Consider the following 16,235-nt stretch of genomic DNA (forward strand, 5'->3'; position numbering starts at 1 on the left):
ACCATCAAGAAACTGGGCTACAGAACAACTTTGTCTGCAGAGTTCTGAACTGTAGCCAAATACTTTTAGTACAGAATTATCTTATGAAGCTGCATCATTCTTAGGTTTATACAGCAGTAGTCACTCACACATTTACATTCTTTGATAACATCAACTTTGGTTTTAAAGCAGACTATTAAAGTAAAATATTAGCTAAGAGATACATCCGGAGCAAACGACCAACTGGACTCAACACAGTATTCTTCACTGCTAACTAAAATGTCAATATTCTTGTTATTTAGTCCTGCCTTCATGACACTGTCTGATGTGCTTTTGCCATTCAAAATGAAACTCATCTGTCAGAGGAAAACAGCAATCTACTGAACAAATCATGTGGGTGTCTACATATGAACACAGAGGAAATTCACTATTTTATGGACAAATTTTATTTAAATAAAATGTCAACATTTATGCCAAAGTTTCAAAAATACTCTTGAGCAAGCGTGTGCCTAACCTGAGCAAATTTTGTGCATGTGAATTTGTTACTGAAACAGAGAAACAGCTACTGTTGCAAATGGAGTATTTGCACATGAAAGCACTGAGAAATGAACATCCATTTCCACTACATCAGGCACCCCTGAATACTTGCACTAAGGTTTATTCTTAACTCTTGCGGGCATTAGCAAGTGATACACTTAAACTAAAAGGCAAAGTTTGACAATTTGGATGCAGGACTAGGTCACAAAATTGGGGAAGAAGTTCCAGCCCCGTCTCACGCTCCTCAGATCAGGTCAGCCCTGCCTTCAGCTGAAGACAAATCCCTAATATTTACAACTAGACACGGAAAGGAAGTTGCATCTGCAGCCAAAGGCCAGAAAGGAACTGACACATTAACAGATGTGTGGAACAAAGGAGAAATAAAAATGGCAAATGAATGAAGGTGATGGGTGCAGGGGGGTTATCAGTGGCAGACTGAGTGAAAGTGGAGGCAGAAATTGGATTCCTGGAGCAAACGGTTGAACTCTTTCAGAGTAATTCAGCATGATGCGGTGGGCATCGCACAGACCTCAAAAGCCTGCGGTACGATTTCTGAAATTATTCACATTTTGGACTTGTAAAGGTCTTTCTGCCACTATGGCTCATCACTTTTAGTATTTTCACTTCTCGGTGCTCCTAATTTGTAAGACTCAAGCAAGCTATTCCTGGACACCTTTTGTTTTATCTTGCTTCATACTGGGATGCAATTTATTTTGAAGACGGAGAATTTTATCTGGGGTTGAGTGTAGCTTGAAATTATGAATTTATGATTAGCTGGGACAACAGTGGGAACATGTGTCGGATTCATAATCCATTTATTGGCTAAATTTAGGTAATCTGGTTTTCACAGCACTTGCCAGCAGGCACATCCCTGCTATCAATAGTCAGCAAGAAAGGGCAGACACATGGAGTAGTTAGGTATAATTCAGCTACTTATATATTTGGACTCATTTTATTGGTAGTGATTTCACTAAAGTCATGCAAAGACAGGAGTTACCGTGCTACCCATAATCTACAGCAACCTATTTCTGCACCTAATACCCCATTGGATTTCAGAGAAAATATAACCTGGGCTGTATTTTTTTTTTTAAATTGAAATTTAACCTTGTTTAAAACATGATCGTCTATTCCCTCAGGCTGAAGAAAAGTAGGGAAAAGACCCTAATTTAGTTATGTCTAAGTGCTCTGGAATAAAGTAAGGTGGGTTTTATAATCAAGATTAAGGATTAGAAGTTAGACAATCTGGGTCTATTCCTTGGCTTGCCAAAGAATTCACACAGCAGTAGGCAAGCTCATCAGTTTTAGATCAGCGAAAGGGGACACGAATATTATTCTTCCTCACAGGAATGTTTAACAATGTAATTGTTAATGTCCGTAAGAAGTTCATGTATGCCAGGAATATTGGCCAGGGAAATTCCTGTCCTGTTGAATGTGAATATGCAGACACAGCTTGCAGAGCTGGAGGAGACATGAGTAACTACTCTACCAAAATCACATCGAGTGGAAAGTAAGTAAAAGAAAAAAAAAAAAAGAATAAGAAACTAGACTAACAGTAGTACCACTGATAAATCAGCCGCTATTTAAAAAGGTGAGACTTTCAGGAAACGCACTTTACTACATGTTCCATGAAGGGAACTTTGTCGTGAAGTGAAATCAACATGGAAGAAAATCATTAAGTGCTCAGATCGGGGCTCTTAATTGCTCTCTACAAGTCAGCAAATCCAGAAATAAAACACACCATAAATCTCAATAAAAATATAAAGAATTTACAACCCATAACAAATTAGAAATTAGAAAAACAGTGCGTCCACATCTGCTGGTCCTTTAGCAGCCCTGCACAGCAGTTGGCTAACAGCTGCACTCCCCTCCTTTCTTTGATAAGTATTTTAAAAACAAACATCTTAAAAAATACTTCTCATAAAACTCTTCTGGAGCAGCCTGGCACAGATTCAAGCTATCGGAATGGCTCTGCTGGTGTTGAAGTTCGAGAAACGCGACTCTGCACCTAGACCAGCCGCCCCCGTGCCCTCTCCTTCCCCGAAATGGCAGCGCAGGAGGGACGCCGGGGCGGCAGGAAATAGCGTGAGAATGGGCTCCCTCGTGCTACTTCCACCCCTTCCTGATAGCGGAGGGTGCGAAACGTGTTGCAAAGACTGTCTCTCACATTATTTCCTCTTCCACCCCAGCGAAAACCAGGAAGCACCAGCTAGGAGAAACGCAGAGAAAGCATAACGTAAAATGAAGCACAGAATCAAATTGGTGGCCAAGGCTAACTAAAGCAAAAATTCAAGGATCCGTGGGCACAGCCTAATATTAGCAAGTCTAGGAGGCTCATTAGCACTAGGAGGCTCACGTACCCGGGTTTGCTTTTGATCTGCTACACAGCTAATCCAAAGGCTACTGACATCAAAGCAATTTTATTCAGGACATCCACAGACTTTGGGTCAGACCTGACAGGATGGTGCTGGCACCCTTCATGCCCTCGTGCCACAAACAGCACATTCACATGGGAGAGATCCTGCTTACTCCGACTACTCTGCTGTGTATTTGTAAGGCTTTAAGAACAGAGCTCCTCAAATGAAAACCGAGGTAGACGTATTAGCAACAGCAGCACTTCAAGGAGATCATGTTTGTTTACATTCGACAGAAGGCATACATTTGACAAACAGGTCTTGGCACATTACACTGGAAATGGCTTCTATATTCTTTGTATTAAGTAATATATTCTAAATAAAATGCAATCCTGTGCCTCCAGAGAAGAAATATGAAGGATGGTAAATCATTTATTTATCACTGTTTAGGGTTTTCCATATTCTAGAGACTTCTGCATTCTTCTGTTTATTATTAGCCAAGAGCGGTATCACATGGCAGCTTCAGTACAAACATTCGTTCTCTTCATCCCCACAAGATCCAAGAGCAATGAAACTTGGTCTCCTCATAAACAATGCTCCCTCATCACAGCTAAAATACATTCATATAAGAGAGAAACTGGTGACAACCTCGCAGACCATGTTGTTCTAAAAGCAGAACAGAAACTAATTACTTGGTAAGTCCAGTTAGGAAAAGGGAAATGGCCTCCTTTCCTTTCTCTGCCTCTCAAGACTGTAAAATGTGCCTAGGCAGGAAGTACAGTAAAGCTCATGATGAGCAGAAACAGCTACTCTTTCAAAATGAACAGGGTTCCTCCAAAGTGACGTTCTCATTTAGCCAATGAGCTTGAGGATAAAGGGCAGGATACCAGAAGGGCTCTCCAGCAGATGAGGTTTACTGGCCGGGCCTGCCAGCTTCACACCTCCAAAGATCACAACCGCAGTTAAATGGAAAGCCAGGATGGTACCTCCAGCTTTTGGTAAAGTCTTCGTTTCTGAGCCAATGCAACCAGGAACTTGGTGGACCAGCAGTAACAGTCCATATTAACGTTAACTTCTTATGGGGAGACACAGAAAAATTGTAGCGAGTCAGCAGGAAGTACAGTAGTATTTAAAGTTACTGCTCAGAAGAAGGTGAAAAATACCATTTCCAGACTAAACACTTGCATTCAAATTAGGTAGATACAACACATTAGGTTGAGAACTATATTCGTTCCCACTTCCCTGGGAAAGGACAGTCAGCAAAACGTGGCTTTCCCCTCGCCCTCTGTTCATCTAGGAGAGCTCCCGACTCATCAGCTAGTTCCCTTCTCTCCTCGGCACAAACTCTGCTAGAGTTTAAGCCTCCATTTCCCCAACATCTTTCTTTCCAAGATGCTCCAGCATCCTGCAGCTAAGCCACAGAGTCCTTACCTCTGAAAAGACCTTCTGTTGGACTAGAGCTAAGCTGCCTACACAGAGGACCAGTTTTTAGCCATGAAAAGCAGAACTGTAAAAGCAGCAATGTCGAACAGAAGGGAACTCGGTAAGTCCTCACTGCCACCATCACGCCATTAACAAAAGATGGAAATAAGAGGAGGGAAAGGACTGGTGCCAGTCCCCAGAGGACAGCAGGCAGACCCCAAGCCCTGCAACGTGCCCACTCCCTGCGGACGGGGGATGCAGACCAGCCCCTCAGCTCTAAGACCCCTGAAGAAGCTCTGCGTACATTTCATGCAGGTTTGGCAGAAACAGAAATTAATTTCCTTTTGATATTAGCATTTCTGAAAGCCAAACAAAGCCCTGTAAGATATACACTCCTCACTGTTCCCTGCTAAAAGAGAGACAAAATTGATTTTTAAACATTTGGCAGAATTTCCTTGCAAAGCTTCCTATATATAACCGTGTTGCTCCAAGAGTGAAAAAACCTTCTTTTTAAAAAATGCACTGTTAAATGAACCAAGGCAAACTTTACACTAAGCGATTCACACTTCAAAAAAATGACAGTTTTAAAAAAAATTAAAATTTGACAAACAACTATAAAAAGCTAATTCTTGTGAAGAAGAAACATTGTATAGAATTTGAAAGTAATTCACCAAACAAAGAATCCATTAATATTTAAGAATGTATTCAACTTTCAAGAGGAAGAAGGGATTTTTGGAAGCTGGATTGATCTTGAAAGAGAAAAGCCACTTTTCTGCCTTCCATTTTAAGTACGCAGTTCTTGTTTTAAACAGGGACTTCAAAAGGAGAAAGCGTTTAGAACCCAAGACTCTTCTCTGAAAGAACTGACAACTCCAACACAGTTTGCTCAACTTTCTCTTTTAACATCTATTAGCCCTAACAACAGTACCTTGCACATTCAAATTAAAATAGTCTTCACTTGATAAATCTCAGCTACATTTTATATTTTAAAATTTTTTTTAGAGTGTGCTCACCAGGTTAATTTCAAGGTATCAGTCATGTCAGATTTTACGGGAAATAATTTTTGTCAGGTCCCTCGAAAATTTAATACGATAAAAACAAGTTCAGAATTTCAAAGTGATGTTAACCTCCAAGCAAACATTTTGCCATTAAAAAACTCTTACTTTGCAAATTCTGTTATTAAAAACAATGCCACTGCATGATTAAAAATGCCAGAAAGGACGAGAACTACCAAAACTAACAATGAGAAATCTCCTTCTGCAAGAAAATGGTGTCATATACTTTACTATCAAATTTGATAAATATTAGAATTATGAAATATTTTTAGAAGCAGACAGCAATGGTATCTTAGAAAAAACAAATCTGTAATTTGTCAGCAATGTACAAGGTTTATTTTTGGTTCTACAGCCCATGATGTAGAATTAAGTGTTCCACTAGATGGAGTAGGATGGTAAAACCATGATAAAAGCCATTCCCCCTTGCTGACCCATGAAAAAGTCAATGTCCAGCAATCAGGGATGATAAAAATTTTAGCTTTCTTCTGTGCATTCAGGGCAGAACAAAATTTGCTCCTCTTCTAAAAAAGGACAACACAAAACCCCCTTAGTGCTTAACAATATTGACTTCTTCCCATCATAGAAGTTGACTATTAAAAAATACTAACCAGAAACAACAGACAACCAAACACTATCAGAAACAAAACTAGTTTTTCCCCATTTCTATCAGCTTTACACTAGAAAAAAACAAAATTTACTGGATAGTTGACGGAAAATGAAAATCTTGTAGAATTTTTTTATTTTTTAGCAACTGAACTTGCAAAAAGATCCATGCCAAATGACCAAACATTAGTCATCTAGCGCAAAAGACACCGCTACACATCAAACAAATTCACACTAGAAACAATGGCAAAACTTCAAAGAGGCTCCTAAAGACCTGGAGCGGTGCAAGTCATAGTAAAATTACCTCCCCGGTCTCTTTTCAAAGAGAGCTAATTGTTGATTTACCTTTAAGTCTATTTAAACAAACAAATAACGCACCTTACAAATTTTATTTCATCAAATGTTCTTTAAGAGATGCAGTAGTAGACAAACTGCAGTTGTCCATCATCATGTGAAATAAGAAACCTGCATTTCCTTGACCATTAAATGTTATTTCAGCTTCTCCAAAAGAAGCAGAGAGAGTATAAACTAACAAAGAACAGTTTTAACCATTAATATTCCAAATTTAAGTCCTGCAATTCTTGAGTATACGCAACAAAAATACCAGGAATCGTCACAATTATCACTAACATCTTGCCATAAAAAAAATTCTGAACTATACTATATTGCTATATGTGGGAAACACGCAGCAGTCTCTCATGACAACACTAATTATCACAGTGGTACAAACAGCAGAATAGAATGAATCATTCTCAGACATGTGCATGAAGGCACACAAGCAGAAGTCCTGGTGACTGATCACAGGCTGCTGCCCATGATTGTTGCTGCCATCTCTTTGTTTTCAGATAAATAAACTGCACTAAAAACAAAAGCTACAAACCCAGGGATGTTTCACACCAATGTACTTTCCAGCTTACTAAAACCTGCTGCAGTATCTGAAGCTGTCATTTGGAAAGGAACTGGTCTAAGTGGAAAAAGCAGGAAATTCGGTCTTTGAGACAATACAATTGTCCACTGCATTAAGGTGTCAGCCTGTATTAAGAACATTTGAAAACATCTGCGAGGTTTTCAATAGAGATATTGTTGTCTAACTGAAAGCCAGTTTTTTCTACCTCTCTGAATAGCTGACTCCCAAGAATACACTATGTAGCACACACTCCTTTTCCAAGGCAAGGAAACGTAAGCATCAGGACCATCCAAATCACTGTCATTGACATTCAATAAAAAATTTTGTGTATCGCAGTCAATATACAGCAGAATAGAAACAATACTTACTACTGTGCACAATCAATCAGTTGATATTCATTAGATCTCTCATAGCAGGCTTTCACACCTTCGTCTTGCCAAAGTGTTTTTGTATGTTCATAAAACTCCTGAAAGAGGAAAAACAGTATTAGCAAAATGTATTATCTATTAAGAGAATCAGTAAATGGTAACATATTGTTACCACTGTAAAGAACAGTAAATGGTAACATATTTAACAAAAAAATAAACATTATTTAGAACCTGACCAAAAGTTCAGTTGGCTTTCTTAGTTGTTTTGACTTCAACATTTTGTAACACTTAAAGAACCACTTTGCAGTCGTTTTGATTGAGTCCAACTATATATTGAAAAAAAGAGTTAACTTTTCATTAATGACAATTCTGATGGCATTTTTAATAATCAATACTATCTGGTAACATTTGTTCTTTAACTAACAATTCCACTGCATGTTGTATTTATTTGTCTGTCGAGATTTTTTTTGACTTCAATGAAAAACTAGTCAGTAACTCTTACATAAAGGTAACAAATGATGATTAGGTTTTACTTGACTTTCCAAGTTAGTGAGGATCTTCAGGGATTAGACAGAAATCTGTATCTTACTTAACTCTGTACCACTTAACTCAAAGTATCTGCAGAATTTATTCTTTTACAGTGTAAAAGGATATTGAACTACAGAACGTACAAAGCTAAACTGTGTCTGTGATTCTGTCAACCTTAAAAATTACAATCCAAGATATGAAATACAGCCAAAAATGCAATGCTTCATTTTTGTTGAACCTGTAACACAAGTATAAAACACAACGAGAAGCCCGTTCCTTTTTGCATATAAAAGATGCACCTTGGCTCCAACGGGGCACGTGCAGTGTGTCATTGTTTCTGGCTATCACTCTACGAACTTTGAACAGACTTAGAACAGCAGCAGCCTAGAGACTTAAATACACAGACCACTGTGGGCATTACTTTTATCAACTATCGTGAACTTTTCCTGGCTCTCTCTCAGAGCTTTTAAAGTCTTTTGGACTAAATACTTCTATTCTGATTTTAAGTGGCTCAGGTAATCAGCTTTTTTGCATCCAGGACAGCACATGACCTTTAAAATAGCTACTGTATATATTCTATTTCTCTCTCCATCCCTCTTCTTTACACCAGAAACATTTTAAAGAAAAAGAATATATTATTTTAAATAGTCAGTTTACTGCTTCAAGGTTCCTCCACTACCTTAGCTTCGGAATCGCTCCCTCTCTTGGGATAGTAGTCTCTTGTATTCTTTTACTATCAGTGTAGCACAAAGAATGGGGTCACATCCAAATGTGACTTCCAAGGTTTCACTTGAAAATATATTTTTTTAAAAAATTTACTTTCCTGCCAGAATGCTAATACCTGAACTGTACCAGAACAACAGATGTTTCAAACAGCATCTTAAAGATGCAGAATGGCATCTTAAAGTAAATTTAGTGATGCAGATTTTCAAACCATCCTTTTTGGCAGGTGTATGATGCATATGTGATTGTGTAATCATACATTGTGAATATCAATGATGCAAACAGCCTATGACATGTAAATTTGATCTTGCTTTTACTGCTATTGAATATTCACTAGCTGCACATACACACAAATGATAGTAAATGCACACTACACCTAAAACACTATGGTAAAATTTTGTTCTATTTTTTTTTAAAGAAAAGATAAAGTTTATACATAGTATTAGAAATATCTTTTCAGTTTGTTCCATGCTTTTATGAGCTGTTCATGAACAAAACACCAGTTAAATTTCTTTCGTAAGTAGGTAAGATTTTACTTGATTTTTAGCATTTGTAGATTGTATGACCATTTGCCATTAAAGGAAGTAAAAGATCAATCAAACTCTTAATTCCAGTCCTCAGTTTTCTTTCTCCGACTGCTGGAATTACGTTCATTGGATGCTTTCATTTTGAAGGTTTCCAATTTTTTGGCAGTTGGGGGACTGTAATTACCTTCAATCTTCAACTGTATCACAGCATAGTGAGGATAATACCTTTCCAAAGAGAAAGTAAAGGAGAGCGGAGGAATTACCTGGAATCTCACTGTATTTGAACCAAACACATTTTGGGGTGGCTTTATATATTTATTTTTAGAAGTAACAGTAGTCTAATAGAGAACATCTTATGACTCACGCAGCTTATTACTACAAAGCTGGGAAACTAAAAAATTGAATCGTCAATTGTATGAGGTTTTTTTGCTGAAACAGGAGTTGATTCAAATGGACACACACCATTTAAATTTCCCATCTAATTAAGATAACTTACACCAGACTTCAGATAGTTAATTGAACTATTTGGCAGAGATATGGTTCTAAAATAGACACCTACTTCAAACTGGGGTCAGCATCTGCCAAGCCAATTATCTCCACATATACCCCAAAATACTCACTTCATCCAGCATTACAGTAAGTAAACAAATAACTAGGCAAAGATAAGTTCACAGAAAATGCAATAAAACATAAAGATTCTTCATCACCTAACAGATGTACACTTAAAGTGAAAAGAGGCAGTGCCTTAATGAAAACAAGTCACAGTATAGTAAAACTGCCACAAAAATGAGACACAAAAGTCCTTCCTCACTACTGTTTCTCACTACAACTATGGCATTCTGGTACAGAACTGATATAAAGCAATTATTTCAAACAACTTATGAACTCCATCATACCTTGTGGAGACATATTTGGAGTAGTTTCTGCAATCAGACTCTTAAAATGGGATGAAAAGTAAATCCAGTTCCTGGCCCTAACATAAACACATCGATAATAAAAAGCCTAGGATTTAGTTTAACAGAAGTTACATATTGTTCAGAAGAGTCCTCCCTGTGTTTTAAGGGCAGTTCTTAACTTCTAAGAAAATACATGGATTACAATAATGGGATAATGACCAGTGTTTGTGCCTTGTTAGGCCAAATTAGCAATAAAATACTTAATACTGCCTTTATATCTGTACTGCTAATCTGAACTATAACCAGCAATACTTACGTAATCTTTTCAATATAGTTATTAACTGTCCATGTGGGATGGAAAAAGAATTTAAGTCCACATTCTTTGAACTTTTTATTGGCATTTCAAAATCAGGATCTACAACAAGTAATGAGTAATAGTTTATTATACTGACACAATGGGTTTTTTGGGGATGGGTTTTTTGTGTCTCTTTTAGTCTTTTTTGTTGTTTGTTTGTTTTTAAAACTGAACTACATGACTTGTGATAGCCAAATATGAAGGCCTTTTATTAATAAACAACATTTTGTCTTTAGGCCACACCAAATAGATCTCCACACACTTTGGAACTAATGCTGATCCAGCTTACGCAACTGTAAACTAGAAGGTGCTCACCAAAGAAAAGTTGGAACCAGGCTTACAGACTTTCCCCTCTTGCTTCATTAGAAGCCTCCTTATGCTAGTGACTGACTTTGGAATTAAGACATAGTAGCTAGTTGCAAGAAAACAGATTCTGCCTCCTCCCCAATACACCTACACTAACCACAATTCTGAAATAATATTTAAGAAAAAGAATAACATAAGAAATCCTCAGCTTCCCATTTGAGTCATGGAATGTAGCCTGGGGCTACTCTCAGGGAAAGCAAGTAAAACCACAAGATTTGTCATGTATTTAGGTAAAACAGCGGCTTCAGAGGCCACTAGAAAAATCAAGTTAGTGACAGGGTGGGTTTGGTTTTTTTTTGCATTAAATAGGTCTAATTTGTATGAGATCTCTAAAAATAATGAGTTAGGAAACAAATTAACCAAAAGTAGCAGGCAAATTTCCTGAAAAGAAATAGCCAGAAAACTAGTCCTTACATGTCTGGTTCTTGTTTCCATAACACTGATTCATTTGCTGGCACATTCTAACATAACAGACTCTACAGCAGCATCAACACAGGTTTCTCTTGCACTGTAAAATGGAACTCCTAACAAAACAGCTAAAATAAACAAATACTACTAAATAACAATTTGGTTTTAGATGACATTCCACAATAAACAGGATTTAAATGGTAGGTTCCAAATGATCCATAGTATTTTCAAAGTATGGTCATATTATCCATTCTTGCCCTATGCATACTTAGAACTGAAAAAAATATTCAAGTTATGTCATTTTCCATTAAAAAAAACGCTGCAGTTACACAATACACACCCAAGATCCTGTTTAAACTATAGCTGAAGCTGTGTAAAGCAAGAGAAGTCAACATAAGTGATGACAGTATGGCATCGCCAAGGAAGGTGAGAAGTGAATTCTTCCTAGGAATTATGTCAAGATTGTAGCATTTTTTTACCACCAGACGAGACTTTACACTTTTCAAAGCGCTAACATAACCCTAAAGAGGGAGAAATCATTGTGTAGAACACTTAGGGAAAACGATGCCAAAGTAACACAAATCTGAACAGAACAAACAGGGCTTGACTTTGAATGTGTTTAAGCTGGGCAGGGGCATAGTTTGAATACCAGGCACAAACCCTAACTAACAGGCTACGCTTCTGTGAAACTATAAAAAACTCTGAGAAAATCCATTGTCTGGGTAAACCTTCTCTGGTCTTAGATAACCAAAGTATCAAGGACCATGACTTGCTGATGGCAAGGAAGTCTCATCTCATCATACCATAACACTGTGATACTCAAAAAGTTGCATTCATGTGAAAAGAAATGTATTTCAGTGTCAATGTTTTATTTATTAGACAACACTTTCTCCACCTGCTGAAAGTTTCCCAACACAATGAGTCAATAGGCAACATTTGTAAACCGCTTGTATTCACTTACAGGAATCTACACAGATGTCTAGAGAAAAAACCCATCAGCAGAAATCATCTTGTAAAAGGGATGCTTGGAAAACAGTACATTGTTCCAGAAAGATCTTACTGACACAATTCTGGATTAGAAAGGGACAATGCAGATTCAAGTTAAAAACCTACTTGTATTAGAAAACTTCAGCAAATTGGATAAATAGCAGCACATAAACAGTGGTTTTATTAAAAGTCAATCCAGAGAAAGTGTTAAAGAACTTGGAGGTTGAGCGTTTTGGTTGTAAAAAAAAATGTAATCCTCAAGAGACAAACTCCAGGCCTGGGAAAAAAATAAAGGAACCAAGATCAGCTTTTAAGAGGCATTCTAAAAGAATTCTAAAATATTTGTAGAAAACGAAAGAGAAAAACTGGACATCCTGTCTACAAGGTTTGGTCCCCTCCAGATATATAAATACCCAAGAGACTTTAAAAAAAAATGTTTATGAAGCAATGTTTTATAGGCATTAGGACATTGGCAGGGAAAAACATTGGCACAGTTCTTGCCACTATGACACCACGTTCACAGGAACCTTAGCATGGACATGCAACATTACCTTTTCTTTGTAAAAGGTAATATAAGGTGGACCTGTCATTAGAACAGCTTATTTACTAATTCCAGCAAAAGTCAATGCCATTGAAAAAAAAATACCTTACCTACTAAAAGGTGTGTACAACCATTACACAATGTTGTGGTTAAAACTGGGATTCAATTCCTGGGCAAGGTTCACTGTCCCATGGAGTTGCACATTTCATAATAAGAGTTTTAAACAGGTCATCCACTTACAAACCTAATGATTAAAGGTCAAACCAAACCAGCTGCTAACTGTAAAATGGTATCTTAGAGGACATTTGCTTCCCAATGTGTTCAGCTTTTAAAAATAACATTGACCATAGGTTTCAAACCCCTTTACAAACTTATTTTGCAAGGTGGGGGGCACATGAACCTTACTTTCATGACAGTCAGGCAGTTCTGCTGCATTCCAATAATGAACCACTTTAGAACAAGACAAAGTCACAGGATGGCAGGGCAGCACGGTGCATTCCAAGACAAACTGCACAAGCTGATTTTCTCCTTACAGGATAGGTAAATACACGACAACTTGATTTATTTTTCATTGCTCATATCTGAAATCAAGTGATTACTATTGACTCTAAGGCCACTCAGAGAAAGAAACTGGTGGCATCTTGTCATTCTCCCTGTGTTTGGGCAGCGATACCAGAATGTGTTAAATTTGTCAAATTAGACAGTTTAATAAGCCACTTACTTGAATAGGGAAACATCTGCATTCCTAACGGTGTGAACAAGTGTTAATTATTGCTTGCTATTTTAGGAAAAATATGCCGATGATATCACAAAGGAAACACATACCTACAAATAGTTGAAGATATTCTCCAGTTACTGGCATGTCTCCAGAGCTGAACACAAAACTCTTTGGGAGAGGCCAGAGTACTCAGCACTTCCCATAACTGAGGCAGAAATACTTTCAGCAAGTATTCAATCTCATTATCAATAGTTTTTCACGCTTAGGAAAGAAGAATGATGCTGAAATTTTTTGGGTTTCTGTTTATGGTATCTTCATGTTTCTAGCAGCACAAATTAAACTGGATGTGGCTGCAAGGAATGGACAATGGGAATGGGATTTTATTTGAGAAATTCCTGTGGAGTTTGAACTTTAATTTTTCCCCTTTGTTAAGAGTTTAAAAACACCACAGTAGTTGAGAAATGTGCCAACACACAATTCCATACCCGTAATCTACAAAGTGCCTTTGGTTAAAAGGCCTCACTAGCATAATATCACACTATTTCTCTTTTATTTCTACTTTCACAGGAAGTTTAATCGCCACAGAAGCTTAATCTGTCGAAACTAGAACACTGCTCAGATTTAATCCTTTCACACAACTCCTCTTTAAAGCACATCACACTCATTAGGGAGGAAGAACTCACTTTTGGTGAGAGCACTAAGATGGAAGTTGGCAGATGTGGAACCTACTCCCCATTTCGTCAAGATTCCTCTGCAATTTTAAACTGAGTAATGAATGTTCCTCTGCTTCTTCGGAGTATACTCGTACATGGGAAGAAGGCAATTCATTAATGGATTAAACTTACTGATAGCATAAAAGGCTCACAAAGAAGTCTTCTGTGCCATTCCAGCTCTCTCTTGGGGCAGTAGAGAGCAGTAATAGAGGCATTTCAACCATCATCTATTTTTGTAAACCTCTGGCTAAGAAGGTTGGTTTAATAAAACTCTGAGAAATTTCCTTTGAGCCTTAAATTAGGGTTTGAAAAATGTCTTTCATACTACATCATTTAGTTGCTTTTTGTGTAATGAATATATAATAAACTTAAATAGTCAAATCAAATTACCTTATTACCTTACGCAGTGCTAAGAACAAACGCCACTTCAAATAATGGGTTGAGCCCAGGCCTGTACCACAACTTTGTTACCCCCTTTCAGGTTGGAAACAAAAAGCCTATTTTTGCCAGAAACTTCAATCAACAGAAAACAGTAAAAGATAAAATAGTTCCTCCTCATTCTAAATTCAGATGAATTCCAAGGACAGACCACTAACCATCTTACAATCTTTCTGAAGAAGAACAATCTGTATTCATAAAAGTATTCACAGACTCATAATACAGTCTACATGAAGAAATCAAGCTCACATACACTTACAATAGATTAGTTACAAGTTCTGTTTATTTGCTGGGATTTTTTTTTTTAAGAGTAAAATGCTACCCAGTTCCCTTGGAGTTTAAGAAATCTTAAATTTTACTGGAACACTGATGAAATGTCATGTACTCTCCAAATGCAAGCTGAAAACCCTGACAACCTGCTTGTTCTCTGAACAGCAGGACTCTACCAGAAGAGATGCTTGTGTTTGGAAAACACGATTCCCTTAAGAGCTCCAGCCAGCTACGGGCACCACAGGTCTGTGGCAGGGTCAAAACTCGGAGTCATGCACACAGAAAAAACAGAAGCAAATACCTGTTCATCCACACACCTTCATTCCCACACGAGCTCTCGCCAACTTCCATTTGAGTTTGACAAGGGAAAAGGCCTGTGCTTATGGATCTCAAGATTTGGGACCTGGCATTTTTTTAAAATTCCATCATAACTTCATAAACTAACGGCACACTCCCTGTTGCTCAGTTTCATGTAAAAGTCTCCCTGTTGGGAAGTCACAGATGGCTGCACCTAAGAAGGTAACTTTGAACAACTAAGCCATAATACAATACATTGTATTTGGTACTGGAACAATGAAAAACAACTTTAAATTTGTCACTGAGTGACACATGTAAAAAGAGCAAAGAGTATTGCACAGAATCAAAATGTAAAAAAGATCACAATATTTTTCACTTTTTTCTTTTTAGCTACTTCCATGCTCATCCAAGTTCATCCATTACTCATCTGACATGATGTAAATTAAATTAAATACCAAAGTCACGATTTTTTTAGAAGCAGGTTTACCAGCACATTTCGAAGTCTTTGTACATTACAGAATTTTTATGCCCAAAGGCACTTTTTGTTGTATGTCCCAAAAGCACGTCCAGAGGGCAATTAGCATATTTACAGGTTGCTTAGTCTTCGTATAGTCTCTCACAGAAACTCTTCTCAAGCCATTGTAATACCAGGCAGGCTCACAGGTAAAATTTTATTTCCTCTATGCGTACACCAATATTTTGTGATAAGTCTCTTACTGTGATTAAAACCAGAAAATGCTTAAGAATTTCTATATTAAATTAATGCCTATTTCCTGTTTAATTCAGCTGACAGCTCTTCTATTTCAACATAAATTGAATTAATCTGTTCTTGTTCTTTAAGACTGCTTTGAGGAAAACAAAGAAGATGTATCAAGAGAAATTAAGTCATGATTTCTTCAAATGAATTTCTAAACATGAAGTTATGAACCTATAAATATGGTATGGTGGGAATTTACTGGATAAACATACAAGTGAGGAATAAAGCATTAGCATTTACTTCAAATGCTAATCAAATAAATTAATAATAAAGTAAAATATAGGGTGGTTTTTTGCTACGATAAAAACGACTGCACTACAGAAAAGATGTGCAGATAATGTCATTGTCTAAAGTCCTGGATTATAGATTCTCCAATTTAAGGAGATACTTTATGGGATTTCAAGAGAACTACGTGAACACCTCAGTGAAAGCACTGCAGAATTCCAAGGGCACATTCCTTAAATTTTTCTAGCCAAAAATATCTTCACT

At 37.3% G+C, this 16,235-nt stretch overlaps 1 protein-coding gene across 3 annotated transcripts in view; it reads right to left on the reverse strand.

The window, feature by feature from the left end:
• The window catches only part of GNAS (GNAS complex locus), a 153,506-nt gene that overhangs the window by 37,817 nt on the left and 99,454 nt on the right, over positions 1-16,235 (reverse strand). For all 3 annotated transcript variants that reach the window (XR_011049568.1, XM_068416453.1, XM_068416454.1), the window contains exon 5: positions 7,223-7,320. Coding sequence is in view for 2 of the 3 variants with exons in the window: in XM_068416453.1 (XP_068272554.1) it covers positions 7,223-7,320 (98 nt within the window). In the remaining variant the exon portion in view is untranslated. The remainder of the gene's footprint in view (positions 1-7,222; positions 7,321-16,235) is intronic.

This window comes from Nyctibius grandis, chromosome 19, assembly GCF_013368605.1.
Source record: "Nyctibius grandis isolate bNycGra1 chromosome 19, bNycGra1.pri, whole genome shotgun sequence".
Lineage (NCBI taxonomy): Eukaryota > Metazoa > Chordata > Aves > Nyctibiiformes > Nyctibiidae > Nyctibius > Nyctibius grandis.